Source organism: Falco naumanni, chromosome 1 (genome assembly GCF_017639655.2).
Source record: "Falco naumanni isolate bFalNau1 chromosome 1, bFalNau1.pat, whole genome shotgun sequence".
NCBI lineage: Eukaryota > Metazoa > Chordata > Aves > Falconiformes > Falconidae > Falco > Falco naumanni.
In genome coordinates, this window is record NC_054054.1 from 38482752 (window position 1) to 38501062 (window position 18311).

An 18311-nucleotide genomic window follows, 5' to 3' on the forward strand; every position below is an offset into this window, starting at 1 on the left:
GGGCTTCCCGGTTGAGTCTTGTGTGCACCACGTAGGAGGCAGCCATGCAGAGCACCCAAAGGGGTTGTTCAGCTGTGCATGGGTGTTGTGTCCAGCGGCTGGACTGGGGGACAGGGATGTTGCAGGGCTGGATGGCACAGCCATCCCACCATCCCTGTGGGCGGCACCACCAGTGTCTGCTGCTGCTTTGCCTTTCTAAGCACTTGAACATGCGTTCAAGGGAGGCTGGCATGGTGCCACGGGCTTCCCCTCCCTGTAGCCTGTTTTTTTGGGCTGGATTGCGCTTCGTGGGGATGAGGACCCGCTCCAGGGAGCATCGCTACAATATGACCATGGCACTTTATCCAGAGGACAGCTCGGCTCTCAGGAAGGTGTTTCAGGGGCTGACCTCACCAGGGTCTTCGGACCGTGGTTCCCCCTTCAGGTATGCCCATGAAGATGAGCTCCAAGTCCTGGCCCATGCCCATGCCTGGCCACGCAATTTCCCTGCAGCAGCTCCATGCCATCTGTTTGGGGAAGGACAGTAGCAGTTGATGTGTTTTTAGCCCCAGCAAGCCCTTGCCAAGGGGAACGAAGAGAGCTGTTGTGCCTCTTGCAGCTTTCTTGCCTCAGGAGCTGGGTGGATAGCAGCCAAGCTGTGGAGGCAGCTCTGTGCTGGCCTTGGACACCCCACTGGTGGCTACTGGTGGCTGTGTCAGGTAGATGTCCTTGGTCACCAAGCTTGTGTGGTGATTCTTGGTATTTTACCTCAGCAGAGAGGGAGAATTTGGTTTTCTTGGCTGTCACTTAAGCCACCAAACCTACTGGAACCGGTTGTCCCTGACCCCTTCCACAACAGCCACCAACCTGCAGGACCATGGCATACTTTGCCTGGGCTTATGCCAGTCAGCTAAGGTTGGGGAGATGGTGCTGGGCTTGCTGCCAAGCCCTAGGTCTCCCTTTCTGTCCCCTTTGCTCTTTGAAAAGCCCAAGGAGAAGTCGTGGAGGTGCTGGGGTGCAGAGGGCATGGGGTGCAGCCTTTCTGGGCCCTCCTGTGACACCCACATGGGACCAGACACCTCCTTCCTTTGGGCAAGTGACCTTAAACAAGCTGACCCTGCTCCGCAGACCTCCTGGAGGACACGCTTAAGAAAACACACACACGCACTTACAACCTCCCTATTTATTTGCTTTTGAGCCTCATAAAGGAGATGTGTTTCGTGCCCCCCCCCCCCCCCGCTGGCTCCGCTGGAAAGGTCAGAGCCATCCGACAGGCTGTCAGTACCCCCCAACTCCTGGGCACATGGGACCTGAGGGATGAGCCATAGCTTTGGGTTTTCCAGAGACGCTGCACCTTCCAAAACAAATTCAATTAACCGGGAGGGAAGGGGAAAAATGGGGCTGTGGGATGTGCCAAGCTCGTGGTTCCTGTTGGCTCCTGACCCCTCTCTGTGTTCGGCTCCCATGGGATGCAGCTCCTGTGTCTCTGTGAGGGCTTGGTCTGGTGACCGGGGCTGGCTGGCAAGGGTGGTGCCCATGGTGGGGGCAGCTGGAACAGCCCCGATGGCTTTTTGGGGTGTTTCGCACCCCTCCATGTGCTCTGCTCTGCGGGGGATGAGCTGAACCATGTAGCTGGACCTGTCCATGGCTCCCACCATGCTGCTGCTGAAGCCTGGTCTCTGCGCTCAGCCAGGAGAGACTTCCTTTCCATCCGGATTTTGGAGGGATGGGAATACCCCCTGCCACTCTCCAGTGCTCCCCCATCCTCCTCCGGGTCAGGACCTCCCCAACACCTGTTCCCAGTAGGAAACCAGCGATGTGCTGCTGGCATCGCCTTACCAATGTTTTTCCCAGAGCTTTGTGTGAAGAGATGGAAGAAGGCCATCCTGGCAAAGAATTGGAAGTAGCAGACAAATGGACAAAGCCAGGGAAAGATGAGTCCTAGCAAGTCCCCCAAATCTTGAACTGCAGGCAGTTCCTGGCAGCTCCTGCAGCTCCTTTGTGCTGGTGAGCAGCAGCGCTGTCCTGGAGGGTGGGAGGGTGGGTTTTGTCTTTCCTCCAAGCTCCTGACCCTTTCTCCCATGGCACGAGGATTGCTTTGTGCTGGAGCTGGGAAGGGAGCTGCCTGTGAGCTGAACCCTCCGCCGTTCCATGCCAGAGCTGGGAGCACAGCAAAATGTGGAGGGGATGGCTGGAGACACCCTGCTGCAGAAGAGGGCCCATGTTTTTGATTGTCCTTTTGTTCTTCCTCATACTTTGTCCAGTTCTGTCGTGCCTTTCCCCAGGTGGAAGCACAATGTTCACATGAGGATGCACTCTGCGTTTCTGTGCTGGCACGGTGATGTTCTCCGTTCAGCCCTTTTGCTTTTTCCTAGTAATCCATGCCTGGAGTGGTAACAGCCAGTGCAGGACCCATGCCTGTGGACAAACTCAACGCTCCCATCTTTTGCCACCTGCCTTATAGCCAGCTCTTTGCCCAGGAGATGGCCATCCTCTTGGTCCAGGGTGGCAGAGCCCTCGGGTGAGGACAGTGCTGCCGGGGAGCCCAGGCAGGCTGTACCGGTACCCCGGCATCGCTCCGCAGAAATCCTTTTGGGTCGAGGTTGTCCACCTCTCTGCTCTTCTCTTCTTACTTGTGGTTTATACCAGTTTGTCAGATGCAAGAGTCAGGCTTGCTGATCTCAGGTTCCCCTGGATCCTCCCAGGTTTCTTTGAGGTTGCCATCATGTGGCTCCTTCCACTCCTCTAATCCTATTAATATTAACCAATATTAAGCACAAAGCTGCAGATCCCACCCAACCGCCCAGCTGTTTCCTACCTGAACTGCAGGTGGTTTGCTGCTCAACTGATTCTTCCCAGTCCTCTCCTGGCTGCCAAGGCAGGACGGACCCCGATGAGGGCTCTGCCCTGATGTCCTCCTGGCTCCCAGCTTTTTTGCTACGAAAAAAGCTGCTTCCAGCTCTGGCTGACCAGCACCCATTCCTCATGTCATTGAACAGGGACAATTCTTTGGATTTTATGCTTTTAATGGGGGCTCCTCCACATTTGTGCCTTTTTTTTGGTTTGTTTTTAACTACTTTGTGGTATTTCTACATTTCATTTGGTGGAGTCCGTGGTCTTTTCCGTTTTCCCATTTGAGCCAAATTTATCTTAATTTAACTGTTGTAGTTGTTACAGGTCTGTCATGTGTGGCACCTATCTCCAGGAACAAGATGTCTTCAAACCCTTTCCATGCTGCTTGTATGATTTAACCCTTTCTGCTGCTCTTTTCCACAGCTCTTTAACACATTCCCTCCTTTTTTGCTTAGTTTTATAGTTTGTCTTCCTGAAGTTAAATTCAACTGCAGTGGGTATATTTAGGTTTGTTTTTTTTTCTTTTTCTTTCCACACTCCCTGTCCCTGCAAGGATATTGAAGTACCTCCTAGTTTCTGCCAGAGTGGTGTTTGCTTGGCGGGTGAGCAGTGTCCTTCCCGTGCACTGGTGACAATGGAAGCCATGGAGAATGAATGGGAACTCAACTCAATAGCATCTGCCTCATAATAAATACACAAAAAAAGCATGGAGACACAAAACTGAGTTCACAGAGTGCAATTGGTCTAACCATGGAGGGCTTGGGGCTGCAACCCTGATATGGTTTTTGGTGTTTTGTTTTTTTTTTTTTTTTTTTTTTTTTTTTTTTTTTTTTTAATTTAGCTCTTTGCACAGGATGCTCCTGAATGATCGGGTTAATTACCAACACTCACAGCACTCCAGCTCCCTTTGGGAATAACAGCAAACCCAGTTCTCTGTAAGAGAAATGAAAGAACTAAATTTCACTGTCCTGGTATCAGCTGTGCATCCCTCCCTAAGCCTCCCATAACTTTGACTTTATGCAGAAAGTAGATATTTAATTTGCAAATTTGGCCAGACCAGGTCATTAACCTGGGACAACCTGTCCCAAGCAGGTACCGTGGTGTGCATCCATCCATGGCGTGTCTCGAAGAGCATAGCTGGGCAAGAGATGCTGTCCTTATTTATCATGCAATGAAAACAGGGCTTATGGAGCCCAGTCCCAGCCCAAGGGGGGAGTGCTGCAGCTGGCAGGGGGCTGCAGGTTGGGAGCTGGGAGAAAGAAGAGCATTTATAACAGCAGCACCATAATTTACTGCATTTTACAGGAAAACCTCTAAATGGCTTAGCGCAGCGAAGATCCTTCTGGACTCCCGAAACATTTATCCAGCAGCTTGAATCAATTTATATTAAAGTGTGTGTGTGTGTGTGTGTGTGTGTGTGCACGGTGTGCATGGCTCAGCCAGGGCCCCGTCCTGGCTGCTGCGGGTGATGCGTGGGGGCTGCGAGTGTGGTTTGAAGCTCCTTTGCTCTTGGCATTGCTGTGTTCCCCAAATCTATCTTGGGCAGCCTGTTAGTTCTTTGGAAACTTGCTGGAAAGGAGGAAAAAAAATTAAAAAGACAGCAAAACCCCACCAGAGGGTGAGCTGCTAACACCGCATCTCTGCCCATCCCCACAGCCTGGCCCTGCCCGATGTCCTGGGAAAGCCGGCCAGCACCCACCTGGACCAGAGCATGTACCGGTTCCGCAGCGCCAATTTGGAGGAGATCGTAAAGGCAGCCCTGAAGTTCAAACACGAGGACTCGAGCCTGTTGGCAGCCCTGGAGCAGGCAGAGGACTGGCTCTCCAGGCTGAAGGCCATGGCAGAGGAGGTAACGCTGCTGTGGTGGTGGCAGGAGCTGCCAAGGCGGGGGTGGGGGTTGCTCTTCCCAAGCCCTCCGCCATGGTGCTGGTTTGGTGCGATGGCTGTGAGCAGTCACCTGGTGGCACAGTGCAAAGCATCGATACTGCTCTCTGAAGTCAATCCTGGCCCCCCATGCAAGGGTGGCACCCGTGCCCCCCCGCAGTGATGTCAATGAGGTAGGAAGGCGCTAGGTTTGGCACACAGCTGTTGAGGTTTAGCCTGCTCATGGCAGAGCTTTACAGCACGGCCAGTGAACCCTCAACCAAAGCTGCTACAGTGACCTGGGCTGGCTGCGAAGGGTAGGGCTTGGGGAAACATGGGGCTTCTCTGCCCTGGCCAGACCAAGGTGGGATCTGGAGCTGCTGAGGTGGGATTTGGGTTGACTGGTCTCTCTCCATGGGCTTGGGTTGGCAGCGGGACCCGGGGCACGGCTGCTCTCCACCCTCCTGCATCCCTCTGCGGCTGATGTGCTAGTATGGAGCCCCCCTGGTTTTACGCTATGGCTTTTGTGTTTTCCAGCCCCAAAACAGCCTGCCCGATATAGTGATCTGGATGCTGCAGGGAGACAAGCGCGTAGCCTATGCCCGCGTGCCAGCCCATGAGGTCCTCTTCTCCAGAAACATCTCCAGCTGCTGTGGGAAGAACTGTGGGAAACTGCAGACCATCTTCCTGAAGGTACATTGGCTTTTTGTATATGTGCATACCTCATGTTGATTTTTAAAATGTTTTCACCTGAAAAAAAAAAGAGAGAAAATCAAGCAGGGAAACCTGAAATCCCAACACAACCTTAACCCATGAGTGCCTGGGGCTCCAGGGACACCCAGCCCCAATTTTGACTCTGTTGAAGTTGGCTCCTGCATGGTGGTGCTCCTGGTGGAGTTCAGCTTCCCTTACATGGTTCTGCACCAGATCCCTATGATTATCTTCATTTTTTTTGCAGGTTCCAGGGCAGTGAAGATGGGCGCACTTTGGCCCACATAGTGCTTTTAAAAAAAATATATTATATTTTTAATTTTTAAATTTTTTTTTATGTTACTTTATGTTTTTCAAAATTCCTGACCCTCTGCCACCCCAGGAAATTTAAGCTGCGGCTTCCTCTGCCAGACACTTACTGTGCTTTTCACATCTCAAATGATATTTCTTTGGCCTTTTGCTGCATGCCAGCTTGGGAGCAGACAATCAGTGCTGAACAAGCTCTAAAAAAATAAAGTCAAATGAAATAAACTGAATAAACCCCAAAACCCCAAGCCCAGCTGGCAGAAAAAGATGAACCAAAATATATATTTTTTTCTGTACTTTAGCTCTGGATGGAAAACTAGCATCACTTGAAGGGGGAAAAAAGTGACTGAGAGAAAAAAAAGGGCAGTGAGACATCTCCCTGTTTATTCTTTCTATTTTTGCCGAAGTACCTTGCCTGGGTTTGGTGTCCTAGCCCTGGAGGGCGTCTCACCGAGACACAAAAGCCCTGACCACCAGAGCTTTGAAGCTCCTCAAGGTTGTCCCCAAAGTGCTCTTCATGCTGTTGATGTCCCAGTTCCCAGGCATGCTCTGTGTTCCACCTACCCAGCTGGGGCTATGGGGATTTTGTACCCATGCCACCAGCCTTGCACCCCAAGCATCCCCTGTTATTGTCCTCCCTGGAGATACTAACGGGCTCTGCCTTTGGCAGTACCCACAGGAGGAGGCTATGGGTCCGAGGATCCCAGCCCAGATCCGAGTCCAGCTCTGGTTCGGGCTGTCGGTCGATGAGAAGGAGTTTAACCAGTACGCCGAGGGGAAGCTCTCCGTCTTTGCCGAAACCGTGAGCATCTCGCAGGACCACCATGAAGGGTTGTTTTTTTTTCTCTCTGGTGTGGGCAGCAGCTCCACCATGGAGGGGAAGGGGTGGGCTGGACCCCAGGTGAGGGCACTGCCAGGTTGGGGGTCACATCAGCCCCTACCCACTGTGAGAAGAAAGAGCTGTTTCCACCAGCATCCAGCCTGAAAGGCTGTGGAGGAGGTTGGTAACGAGCCATAAAGGCTCATTGTGGCTTCACATCTCCTTCCACCTGCTGAGGGGGGAAATGTGGGAGTGCCTGTGGGGGTGGGGTGGGGTTAGGCTCTTCCCAGGAGGTCTGTCCTCAGGATGGGGCTGGGGCTCTCCAGGAAAGAAGGGATTATTCCTGAGATTTCAAAAGGGGGTTTGTGCCTCCAGTGCAAAGCCCTCTCTGCTTTTGCTCCCCTAGTATGAGAACCAGACCAAGCTGGCGCTGGTGGGGAACTGGGGCACGACCGGCCTGACCTACCCCAAATACTCAGATGTCACCGGCAAGATCAAGCTACCCAAGGACAGCTTCCGCCCCTCTGCAGGCTGGACCTGGGCTGGGGACTGGTTCATCTGCCCAGAGAAGACGTGAGTGATGGTTTTTTGCAAAGAGCAGAGCCTGGGTGGGCTGTCCCAGGCACCTCAAAAACCTGAGCAGATGCTAAGTTGGTGGCAAGGTCATGCAGAAAGCTGGATGGAGGTCTGGGGTGCCGTGGGCATTCCTGCTCTGTCTGCCCCATCCTTGGTAGGCAGCCGTGTTAATGCAAAATGCATGGTCTCTGTGCTGGGTGATGTTCCTGGGGTGGTGGGTGCTGCACAGGTGCTTGCGGAGGTGATGGTCCCAGCACCCAGCTCACCGTGGTGCCTGTGCGACCCCCACGCTGAGGAGCTTTGGAGGTGGGATCCCAGGGGGGCACTGAGGGGGTGGGAAGGGTCGGTGGGTGCTCAGCACAACTCTGCTGTCTTCTTGCGTTGGATTTACAGTCTGTGTCTCGGGCTTCACCTGGGCTGGGTCGCTGAGGTCCCGTGGGACCTTTGCTTGGTGCCTCGGGGTGGAAGATGTTCAGGAGGCAAAGCGTGTGCTGGAGTGGCATGGCTGGCCCTCAGAGGGGAGGCGACACGAGGCTGTGCTGCTGCCTGTGCAGGGCTGGGAGGGCAGGAGGGCAGCCCCTGACGCCGTGCCTCCCTCCGCGGTGCAGGTTGCTGCATGATGTGGACGCCGGGCACCTGAGCTTTGTGGAGGAGGTGTTTGAGAACCAGGTCCGTCTGCCTGGAGGCCAGTGGATCCACATGACCGATGCCTACACCGACGTGGTAAGGGTGAAGCAGGTAGCTGGGGGCTGAGCACCGCCCCAGGAAGCCCCCGGGGACTCAGGGAAGACTTAGGCATCTGCTGGGCATCATTTGGTTGAAAACATCCCTGCATCCCACAGAACGGGGAGAAGGTCCTGCATAAGGATGAGATTGAGTGTCCTCCAGGCTGGAAATGGGAAGATGTGGAGTGGGACACAGACCTCAACAGAGCTGTGGATGAGAAAGGTATCAGAAAGCCGTTTTGGGCATCCATCCTGTTTTCATCCCATTTACCCTGCCTATCCTGGTCTTTCCTTCCACGGTCCCAGCCAGCATCAGGGATAACATCTTCATGGCTGTGTGAGCTGTCCCGCTGGCTCCAGGAGAAGGGGTCAGGCCCTGGGGGTACCCTCTCCCCCTTGCTCTGACTGAGGCTGGGGCTGTGGGGTGGGCAGCCACAAAGGCAATGCTCTCCTTGCTGTTGGAGATAGTCCAGGCTGTTCTTTTGGAAGATCTTACCTGGCTTCTGGTGAAAGAGAAATGGAAAGCATCAGGGCAGAGAGCATCCAAGATGGTCACAAAGGCTGGGGTTGCCTGAGGAAGGAAGGAGAGGGAGGAGAGTCCCCAAGCTGTGACTTTGAGCCAAGGGCCGGCAGTTGTTGTCTGCACGGACCAGCAAACTGGTACCCGGACAAACCTTTGCTATTAAAGCTGTTCCAGTCTGGATATACAAGAGAGGTCCCTGATGGGAAGCAGGGGCTCTTCTCCCGCCTTCACCCAGGTGTTGCGTTCTCTCCAAGGCTGGGAGTATGGCATCACCATCCCGCCGGACCGCAAGCCCAAGTCCTGGGTGCCAGCCGAGAAGATGTACCACACCAACCGGCGACGGCGCTGGGTGCGGCTTCGCCGGAGGGACCTCGCACAGATGGAGGCCATGAGGAAGGTAGGATGGGGACAGGGAGAAGAGGGTGAGAGCGGGTTGGGGCCATGTCCCTGTCTCTCCATGTGAAGGTGGAGGTGCCTGGCCTTCTGCAGAGACCTGCTGTGCTTTGGAGCCTGGTGGCCCTGGTCTCCACGCTGGAGTAGACAGCAGCCTCTGTGGTTTCCACCATGGGGGTCAACGTCTCCCAGAGATGGAGACTATTCCAGGGGTGCTTGGTTGGGCTGCGGGGCGGAACAGGGTCCTCCATCAGCACCGCGAAACAGTTCGGGGAACCAGGGCTGGCAGAGGTCCCTTGTCTGTTCCCTCTCCAGGTCCCGCTTCCCTCTAGGTGGTGCAATTGGACTGCATATGCCACCGCAGCGCTGCCGCTCTTCCCTCCCCACAGCCAGTTCTTAAGACACTTGCCTCCCTTTCCAGCACTTTTTCTAGATAGTTGTGGTTGGAAAGCATGGAAAGCCCCTGCCGCCCCATTTGCCAAAGGGATGCAAGTGTCACAAGGAGGTGACAGCTCTGGGGAGAAAAAAAACCTTCATGGACTTATGACTGCTGTGGCTGATGATGGTGGCAGAGCTATGGTGGCCCTGCAAGGGATCACAAGTGGTGGCAAAGTGGAGGGAGGGCAGGCTGGGAAGGTGGAGGCACTGGTGCTACACAAGCCAGGGCAGGATGCAGCCCTCTTCTTGCTCAGCATGGCCAGCTCCCAGCCCAGCGATGCTTTTCCAAGTGGGTTTCACCCCAGGGACCAGATGGATCCCCAGCAGTGGGCTCGGCAGTGCCGGGTTAATGGTTGGACTCGGTGCCCTTAAGGGTCTTTTCCAGCCTCAATGATTCTGTGATTCTATTCTGTGATTCTATGCTGGAGAGGTTGAGGGAGGACGTGGGGTGGAACAACTGTAGCAGGCAACACCTTGATAAGACTGGACCCAGGTTTGAGTGGGTGCAACCTTGGCCCTGGAGAGCCCTGTGCACGAGCGGCTTTGCCCCTTGGCTGTGCCAGCATCCCACCGTGGTCAGCTGCAGAGGGGCCATGGGATGGTGGGACTGAGCCTGCCACGCTGAGCCCCGGCGTGTCCCTGTCTGGCAGCACAAGCAGGAGGAGCTGGATGGGGAGGGCTGGGAGTATGCCTCGCTCTTCGGCTGGCGCTTCCACCTGAAGCATCGACGCACCGACACCTTCCGTCGCCGCCGCTGGAGGCGCAGGATGGAGCCCCTGGAGCGCACCGGGGCCGCCGCTGTCTTCGCCTTGGAGGGGGCCCTGGTAGGTACCCACCCTTCCCCAAAACACTGCTGCCTGGGAGCGGGAGCCCAGTTGGGTCTGCTCCCACCCTCCATCCCATCCCTGGGAGTGGAGCTGGAGCAAAGCTCGTTATCTGCCGCTCATTATCTGCCACTCGTTATCTGCTGCCTGCACCCGCTGCTGTTTGTTTAGCTAATATTCTGGCTTTCTTAATACACAGGGTTTCATAATCCTTTGGCTTTTCCAATAACTAAATGAGAACCAACCACAGCAGCACAAAGCCCCTATTATAGGACTTCTTATTATTTTTTTTCCCCTCTATTTGGCTTTTTTTCCCCTCTTTCTCTGCCCTGTCCTTCCCTCCGTCCAGCGTTTGAACTCAGCGGCCCCTTTGGGACACAAGCGGCTCCATGGCATTTGCCTGCATAAGCCCTGAACCCACACTAGCCCCATCTGGGGGGGGGGGGTCTCGGCTGCCGCCCACCCCCAGGGCTGCCAGTGGCGCCCTGGCTTCCCCTTCACCCTGGCGCCTGTTGATGTGATTTTTTCAGCCAGACGCTTCATCCCTCTGTGTCCCGGCAGAGGCAATTGAGGAGGATTTAGCTGGAAAACCCTGTAACATGAGGTGTGTGTCCGTGCACACGTGCGGGTGTGTGTGCACACCTGTGGGGCTGTGCAGGAATGCCCCCTGCCCCCCGCCCCCATCTCTGTGGGTGAGGGGAGGTGGGGGGGAGGTGTCTGCTGCTGGCTGCCTTGGGTCTCTGCTCCATCATGCGGTTCTCCAAGGGACTCAGCTGTGCCCTCGTTTTGCCTGTGTTGGCTTGCAAATGGAATGGGTTTGTGAGTTTGGCTGCTGATGGACCCGTCTGCTGGGAGGTACCAGGGGATGTGGGGGAGACCTGAGGGAGGAAAATCCCCTCCCCATGCGTGTGGGGCAGAGGCTGAAGCAAAGGGGAAGAGGAAAAAAAATCCCCATTAAAATAGCAATTGTGGCAACGTGCCTGGGAGCTGCTGCTTGCTTTGCTCCTGGTGATGCTGACACAGTGGCACGGGGTTCCAGGTTGATGTGGGCATCCCCTGGTGTCAAGGGCATGCTGCTGAACCCCCACCTGCCCCAGGCTGCTTGGGCCTGCTCCTTTCAGCCCTTTACCCCCAATGCCTGTTAGATCTGATGGTACGTACTTTGCATATTTATTTTCCAAGCATTTCTTAGCCATGTCAGTCAGTGCTGGAGTGCCCAGTTCTTAGCAGCCTCCCAAATCTCTCATTTAGCTTTATGCCAGAGTTACAGATGTAACTTTTATTATATTATCACATAAAAAATCCAGTTTGTTGTTTTGCTTATTTTCTAACTGAAAACAATTCTAGCAAAAAAAGCAGTTGTTCTGTGTTGCCTTGAGATGCCTTGCTGTGCCTTGCCTTGCCATGCCATGCCTTGTTTTTCTCTCTCCCCCTGCCCCAGCAAACACTGCTCTGAATGTCACTGCTGCCCCTGTACGGCCCCAGTGCAGACATCCTGTTCCCTTATGCCAGGCACGAACCGTAAATTTTCCCTGCTTGAGTGTCAGCAAAGTGTAAGGGGAACGCTCCGAGGTGACTGCAGGGTCCCAGGGGGCAACCAGGTCCCGTTGCTGTAGGACTGTGCTGCTCCTGGGAGCTGACCCGTCGCCTGGGCAGGGTGATGCCATCTGACAAGGAGTAGTATTTACATCAGACGCAGAGATTTTGGGGGGTGCTGCCCCCACAGGGGACAGCTTGGGAGGGCTAGCAGCCCGGGAGAGCAGCAGGTGAATCCCTCCCCAGCCCTGGCTCTGGCTCCCAGCAGCCTGGCGGGTGCAGGACCAGGCCACCCGCCCTTTGGGCTCCACTCACCGCGTTCCCCTCCGCAGTAGGTCATTCTGGCTTGCCTTGGTGCCCTCATATTTTGGGGTTACTGGCCACATTTTCTGTGGTTGCTTGGTTTTCTGTGCATTGCTTTATAAACGATCTTGCCATACTTTCTGGTTTTGCAGCTTCATGCCTTTCCAGCTCTTCTTTCTCACTTGAATGACTTACATATTTTTCCAGGATGCTCCATCCCGAAATAATATCTAAATTTATCTGGCGGCTCCTCTACAGCAACCCCAGACCCTCTGGACCTGCACAGGGTCAAACCCTCCATCCACTGGAGCCGCAAGTGGGGACTCAGCAGAGCTGGGAACAGGGTGGTGGGGTGAAATGATGCCAAGGATGGCAATGTATGAGCGGGTGCTGAGGGCTGGGAAGGGTGGGCACTGATTTTTTGCCACATCTGTTTTTAATGCTTTTCTAACACGGGCAGAGCGAGGCAGCTTTGGCAGGCTGAGGTCTCAGGTATGCAGAGCTGGGAAGGGCACCGGGATGGGGCAGTTCCAGCTGCTGCCACCGGCTCCCCTCAGACTGAAGCAGAATAAAGATGCTGTCAGGAGAGGGAGCCTGGAGCATCCTCCCAGCTGAGGTTTTACCCAGGCCTGGGGCCAGGGCTGCCACTGGCACGCCACCGGCTGCCGGAGCCTCCCGAAGCCCCTCCTGTCTGCTCTGTCCTGTTCCTGTTATCTGCCACCTTCTCCATGAAAGGCATTTGTGCAATTTTGTGGTTGTGGCATGGGTTGCCGTCCAGCAAGGAGCCGTACAGCGGTGCAGGCAAACCGAAGTGGAGGGAGGATTAAAGTGCAAAGGCAGACAGAACAAGCCAACACCCCAAGTGCTAATTCCCCGAGCTATTCAAAAGGGTTGGTTCCAACAGGAAGATAATACCAAATACGACCAGCAGGAATGCGTCTTGGATGCAGAAATGTGTGGATGGGTGCTTGGGTTTTCTGGGCCTCCTTTTTCCCAGGGATGCTCAGCCTGCATTGCTCCCACCTTGCCAAAGTGAGCAGTGGTTGCCATTTAGGCATGCTGGACCCCAGCACCTCGGGGCCAGGGTGCCCCAGAGCTGGGAGCAGCCAGCACGTGGAGCCCCAGCGGGTTGCCCAGCTGCTGAGAGGGGTTTCGTAGGAGCTGGGGACTCCTTGGCAGAGGCTTTCCCCAAAAAATCCCACTCTGGCCGTGCTGCCCCTGTTGAGATGAGCAGCTGCAGTCCCGAGGACATCTGTGGGGCTCAGCACCTTTGCAGGGTGAGCTCAGCATCTGTTTGGATGGACCCTGCAGGGTGTGAGCATGCGCTCCCAGCTGGCCTGGCTCCCTGGGGAGGGGGGGGGTGGGGTGTTTGCTGTGTGATTGGGTCACCCCAGGTCCTGCCCCTCACCCATCCCCACTGCGTCACATCTGCCCCCAGACACATACTTGCATGCGCACGCGTGCACAATTTCTTCTGCCTGCTTGCTCTCCCCAGGCGCGCGCTCACTCCTGCTTTTGCTCGGAGACTTGCATTTTGCTGCTCACACATGCTCCATCCTTACCCTGACCCCAGGCAGCGGGGAGGCAGGGGATGTCCCCCAGTGCCCTGTCCCACAGGGAGCAGTGTCAGGGCCAGGCAGCGTGGATGCTCACACGGTGGTGCTGCCCAGAGCCAGGCCAGGTGCTGCTGCGAGGACTCGTGCTGCCATGCAGCACTGGGTTTTGGTTGCCTGGGATACAATTAACCTGATGGGTTTGGGGTGCCCGTTGGGGTATGTTGAGATGCCTCAGACGTTGCTTCCCACTGATTCACCTGCTCTTCCCTGCTGGCCCCAGCTGTGGGCTCTGCAATGCAGAAGGATGGTGGCTCTTTCCTTTCTGGTCTGCTGTTTTCTTGACAGTCCTTGGAGCCATCCTGCAGCCACCCATGTCTTGGGACTGTCCCCGCGTAGCTCAGGGTAGGACTCTGCTTAGGCAAGTAGACCTGTGGTGAGCCCACGAGTGTGCTGGGCAAAGCATCTTGTCCACTGGGTCACCCGCTTTGCCCCTGCCATGACCACCCTCTCCTCTCTATTGCCTGTGACTTGGCATCCCCCTCTACCCTCAGGGACACCCACAGAGCGCCTGGTGCTTATTGCTTCTCGTGATGGGTCCCAGCTGGCTAATGGGGAGCTTGAGACCAAGAAGCTGGTGATGCAGAAGGCTTTGAGCACTCTCGCCCAAGCCCAAAATGTGAAGCCACTGTCACGCCACTGCTTGCAGCACTGTCCCTCTGGTTTTGCCTGTATTCTGCCTGTATTTCACCTGTGCACCAATGTCCCCCTGTCCCAGTGTGAACCGGGCAGCTTTCCTTTCCCTTGGGTTTGCTGGCTTGGCCATCACCTCCATCATATTAGCTTGTTCCTGAGTTTCCCTCTCTGTGACATTGTGTCCCAGCTTTTCTGGGATCTGCCATTTGGCAGCTCACTTCTCACTGACAGTCATTAAAAGAGAAGGACCGCAGGACATGGTGTGGCCCCCAGGCACCTCTCTGCCCTCAGTCTGAACTGTGGGAAGCCCAGAGCTGAGCTCTGCAGCTTGAGGCTGTTTCCAGTTTCTGATGGAAAGCCCAGTGGCTTTGCCCTGGAGCTGCAAGCAGCCCCCCCACCCTGCAAGCCCCATTTTCTCCCATCCTTCTCCAAAATCAGCTGAGGGAAACCTTTGGTTGATGGAGAGCTTTGGGTTTTCCATGCCAGGCTGGAAAATCTTGCCTGTTTCTGCCAGTGTGATGCCCCAGCTTTGGCTCTTCACCAAATGCGGTTGAGATACCACTGACTGGGTAGGAGAAGAGCAGGGACATGAATTAGACCAGGGGGATGACTGCCAGGGTGGGCCTGTGGTGCCACCGGAGGCTGGCCAGGGTGGAAGGCACCAGTGCTGTAGCTTTGTGCCCAAACTACCAACCGGCTGCACCAAGTGGGGGGGTCCTGATGGGAGAGCCCAGCTGCAGAGGAGCCCTGCTGGGGGCAGAGCAGTGGGATGAGGGTGCCTCTGTCCCCCGGTGCTCCTACATCCACGGCGCGTGGCTGCTACCTTGCCCTATGCACTGTGCAAGGGCTTCAGCTGCAGGACCCAGCATCTGGGAACCCCGTGGGGACAGGGTGAAGGGAGGAGGATGTGGGGGTACTTCATCCTGCGTGCAGACCCCAAAGAGTAAACCACAGTCCTGAGCAAGAGCGTTTTCCAGCTTGCTCTCTCCAAGGCATGCTTTCCATGGTGTTTTGGGGTGTGAGGAGCCCCCCTTCCTCATGATGGACAGAGCCGGGGGGTCCCCAAGCCCTTGCTGAGGGCATCAGGGAGCAACCCCTGCCTGTCTTGGCTGCCGGTCTCCTCCACTTGCCCTTCCCCAGGCTAGCAGTGGATGCAGGTTGGGGGGGGGGGGGGGGGGGGGGGGGGGCGGGGACGACTGCAAAGACTGGCGGTCTGCTGGGCAGAAAGGTCATAAAAATAACTGAGGAGCTATTCATCTCCTGCGGGGAGGGGGGCGAGGGAGGGAAGGCAGTGCTGGAGGTTGCCTTGCAAAGCCTCGGCGCGACCTCACCGCCGTAAATACAGCGCGAACCCCAGGGCTTCCTCTGCAGACAGTGTCATGGTAATTGCGATTCCTGCCTGGAAAGGCGAGGAGGGCTCTGCAGACCACCTAAGCTCCTGACTCATTTTTGGGACCAGGCGGCTCTGGAAACTCCATCGTGGACCTGCTTTTTTTTTCTCTTTTTCCTTCTTTCTTTTTCTTTTTTCTCTAAACGCCCCTCCTGTGTCTCCCTAGCATTTGATAATTGAAAAATTTTTAAAGATCAGGTTTACACTCGCCAGGAAGTTACCTTTACACTCCTTTTCCTGCAACTAAATATTTCAAGCCAAATGTGGCAATTAGGAGGTGATAAAAGGCTGGCTCTCACAGGCGAACACAAGAGGAGGGAATAGTGATGGCCAGGGTCAGCCAAGGCAGAGAACAGGGCATTTGGCTGCATTTGACACTGTCTGTATCACTGTTCACAAAGTTTATACTCCATTAATTTCCTCGCAAGGGGACTTAGTGAAATTGCTTTAATTACTGACTACTGCTCTGAGAACGATGAACTTCACGGAGGTGCTTTTCTATGCTGGTGAGATGCTGGGAGGGGATGTGAGCTGGTGATCCTCAGGCTGTTTCTGTTGTCGTGTCCTGTTTTCTCTGGGGTCCCCTCTGCCCTCCTGGGGCAGAAGAGCCTGAGAGTCCCTCCATGGGCTGCCAGCAGGCACTGGAAGCCCAAAGTCCTCTTGGACACCTGTATGGATGATACCCTGGAGGACTCCATCCTGCGGGGAGCCCCCGGCTGTGGGGGTGGTCCTGGCATGACTGACCTTGCCTTGCTTTCTCTTGCAGGGAGGAGTGACAGACGACAAGAGCGATGATGGCAAATCCGTTTCCACCCTTAGTTTTGGTGTCAACAGACCCACCATTTCATGCATATTTGACTGTAAGGGCCCAAGGGTCAGAGGGGAGGGTGAAATTCCTCGGCAGTGAGTCCCGGCGTGGGGTCTCTGCTTTGGAGACCCCATAGCCGAGCATTTCCATCCTCTTCCTCTCGCCCACCTTGAATGCAGGTGGATGGAAAGGGGTGGGTGGGCAAGGATGGGGCACGGCTTGTTCTCCCAGGAGCATTGACATGCTCAGGGCTCACTGCTCACCTGCGGAGCTACGGGAAGGATTAAGCCAAGCTGCCCTCAGACCTGAGCCTGGGGCTGGTTATAAAAGCCCAGCTATACTCCTGGTGTGCTGCACTCATCCCCAGACTCATCCCTTAACTGTTTCACATTCCTCTGTACAGGTGGGAACAGGTACCACCTCCGCTGCTACATGTACCAAGCACGGGACCTGATTGCCATGGACAAGGACAGCTTTTCAGGTAAGCCCTAATGCTCATGTCCGCTTGTTTGTGCTTGTAATTAGTGCTGTAATGAATGCTGGGGAGTAGTGGGGTCTGTAAAGCTAATTTTGGGGTATTGATTGATGTGAAATGAGGGGTGTTGAGCAGCCAAACAACACAAGGCAGCAGCATAAGGCTTTCCCAAGGCAACCATATGTGAGAAACCAACCAGAAACCACAAGTTACCCAGGTCAGCCGTGAGTCAGAGCTGTTTGCTTTGCTAATAGCTCCTTCTCCGCAGCCTGAGGTGACGCTGGGTGGCAAGGCTGGGTAGCAGACAGCTCAAGGACATGACAAATAAAAACAGAGTGGCAGGCAGGGATGTTTACTGTGGCACATCGCCACAAGCCTCCCCACTGGGCAGTGTGTGAGCTGGGGGATCGAAGGGAGGACAGACAGCTCTGGGCTGGTGTTGAGATGATGGAGCATGGGGCAGAAACCGCTGTGAGATGTGCTCAGAAAAATTTAAAAGGGTGTAATTAGGACCTCAGAGCAAACAGGCACCTTCTTCTCTGGGATCCTCATGAAGTTTCTGGTTGGATTTACGTGCTCTCAGCATCCAGCTTGCTCCCAGCTGGTTGAATTCCTTGCAGGGCAGGAGGGCAGCAGTCTCCTGGGTCTGGGGCTTGTGGAGGGGATTTGTCCTGTGGTTTGGGGAAGGGATCAAGGCTGAAGAAGGGAGACCCTGTTTATTAGGAATGAAAGAATTGACTGAAAATGCGGTTGGAAAGGAAAATACCCAACAGTGGCAAATCTGTAAAACTGTTCATATTTGTTTTCATGACCAAGCATTAAATTGAGCCGCTGCTCCTCTGCTCTCCGTGCTGGAAACTTTGCAAGGGGGCTGGCAGGCAACCATTGGGGGGTTTCCTTAGGGGAGCTGATGCCTGAACTGGGCCTCCTTCAGACCTGACTGTAAAAAATGTCCCTTCATGGAAAAAAAATGTGGTCCCCGGTGGAGATAAAGAGTGTCCTGGGCTTTGAGCAAGAAGCTTTCCATGTCCTGCTGCTCAACGCATCCCCAGAGCAGCTTCAGGCACTTCTGAAACTGCCAGACTTGAGTTGATGTGGTCAGGATGTCCTGTGCTGAGCTCGTACTTTCTGGGCTAGGAAATCAAGTCAGAATAAGTTATTTTATCTGTTGGGCAGCTCTGTTATCTTTTGGTGCTGAAGGGTGCTTGGGTGTAGGTGATTTGGTTTTAGGATCGTTTTGTTCACAGCAGAGACCGAAGTGTGGCTGCGGAAGTGGGAGGACATGCCAGGAATGGTCCTGTGTGTTTGACCTGAGCAGGGACCAGCCTCCCCGGCAGCCGGAGGATTCCACATCCTCTTCCCCATGGGCTGGGCCATCCCAGCCAGGTGGCCCCACAGCTCTTTGGTGCTTGTGACCAAGGCTGCCTTTGCCAACGCCCGTCAATGCTTTGGAGGGTCATTTTGAGGTGGGAAGGTAGGATGGTGAGGATGTTGCTGTCTACCTCTGAGTCAGAGATGCAAAAAGCCCCTCCTCAGTTC

The 18311-nt window shown here is 55.0% G+C and overlaps 1 protein-coding gene across 16 annotated transcripts in view; it reads left to right on the plus strand.

The window, feature by feature from the left end:
* Positions 1-18311, plus strand: part of DYSF (dysferlin) — a 105306-nt gene that overhangs the window by 19663 nt on the left and 67332 nt on the right. For all 16 annotated transcript variants that reach the window (XM_040590399.1, XM_040590470.1, XM_040590477.1 and 13 more), the window contains 10 exons: positions 4489-4681; positions 5233-5388; positions 6383-6514; positions 6939-7105; positions 7717-7831; positions 7951-8056; positions 8611-8753; positions 9838-10011; positions 16256-16349; positions 16701-16778. In XM_040590399.1, coding sequence (XP_040446333.1) covers positions 4489-4681; positions 5233-5388; positions 6383-6514; positions 6939-7105; positions 7717-7831; positions 7951-8056; positions 8611-8753; positions 9838-10011; positions 16256-16349; positions 16701-16778 — 1358 coding nt within the window. The remainder of the gene's footprint in view (positions 1-4488; positions 4682-5232; positions 5389-6382; positions 6515-6938; positions 7106-7716; positions 7832-7950; positions 8057-8610; positions 8754-9837; positions 10012-16255; positions 16350-16700; positions 16779-18311) is intronic.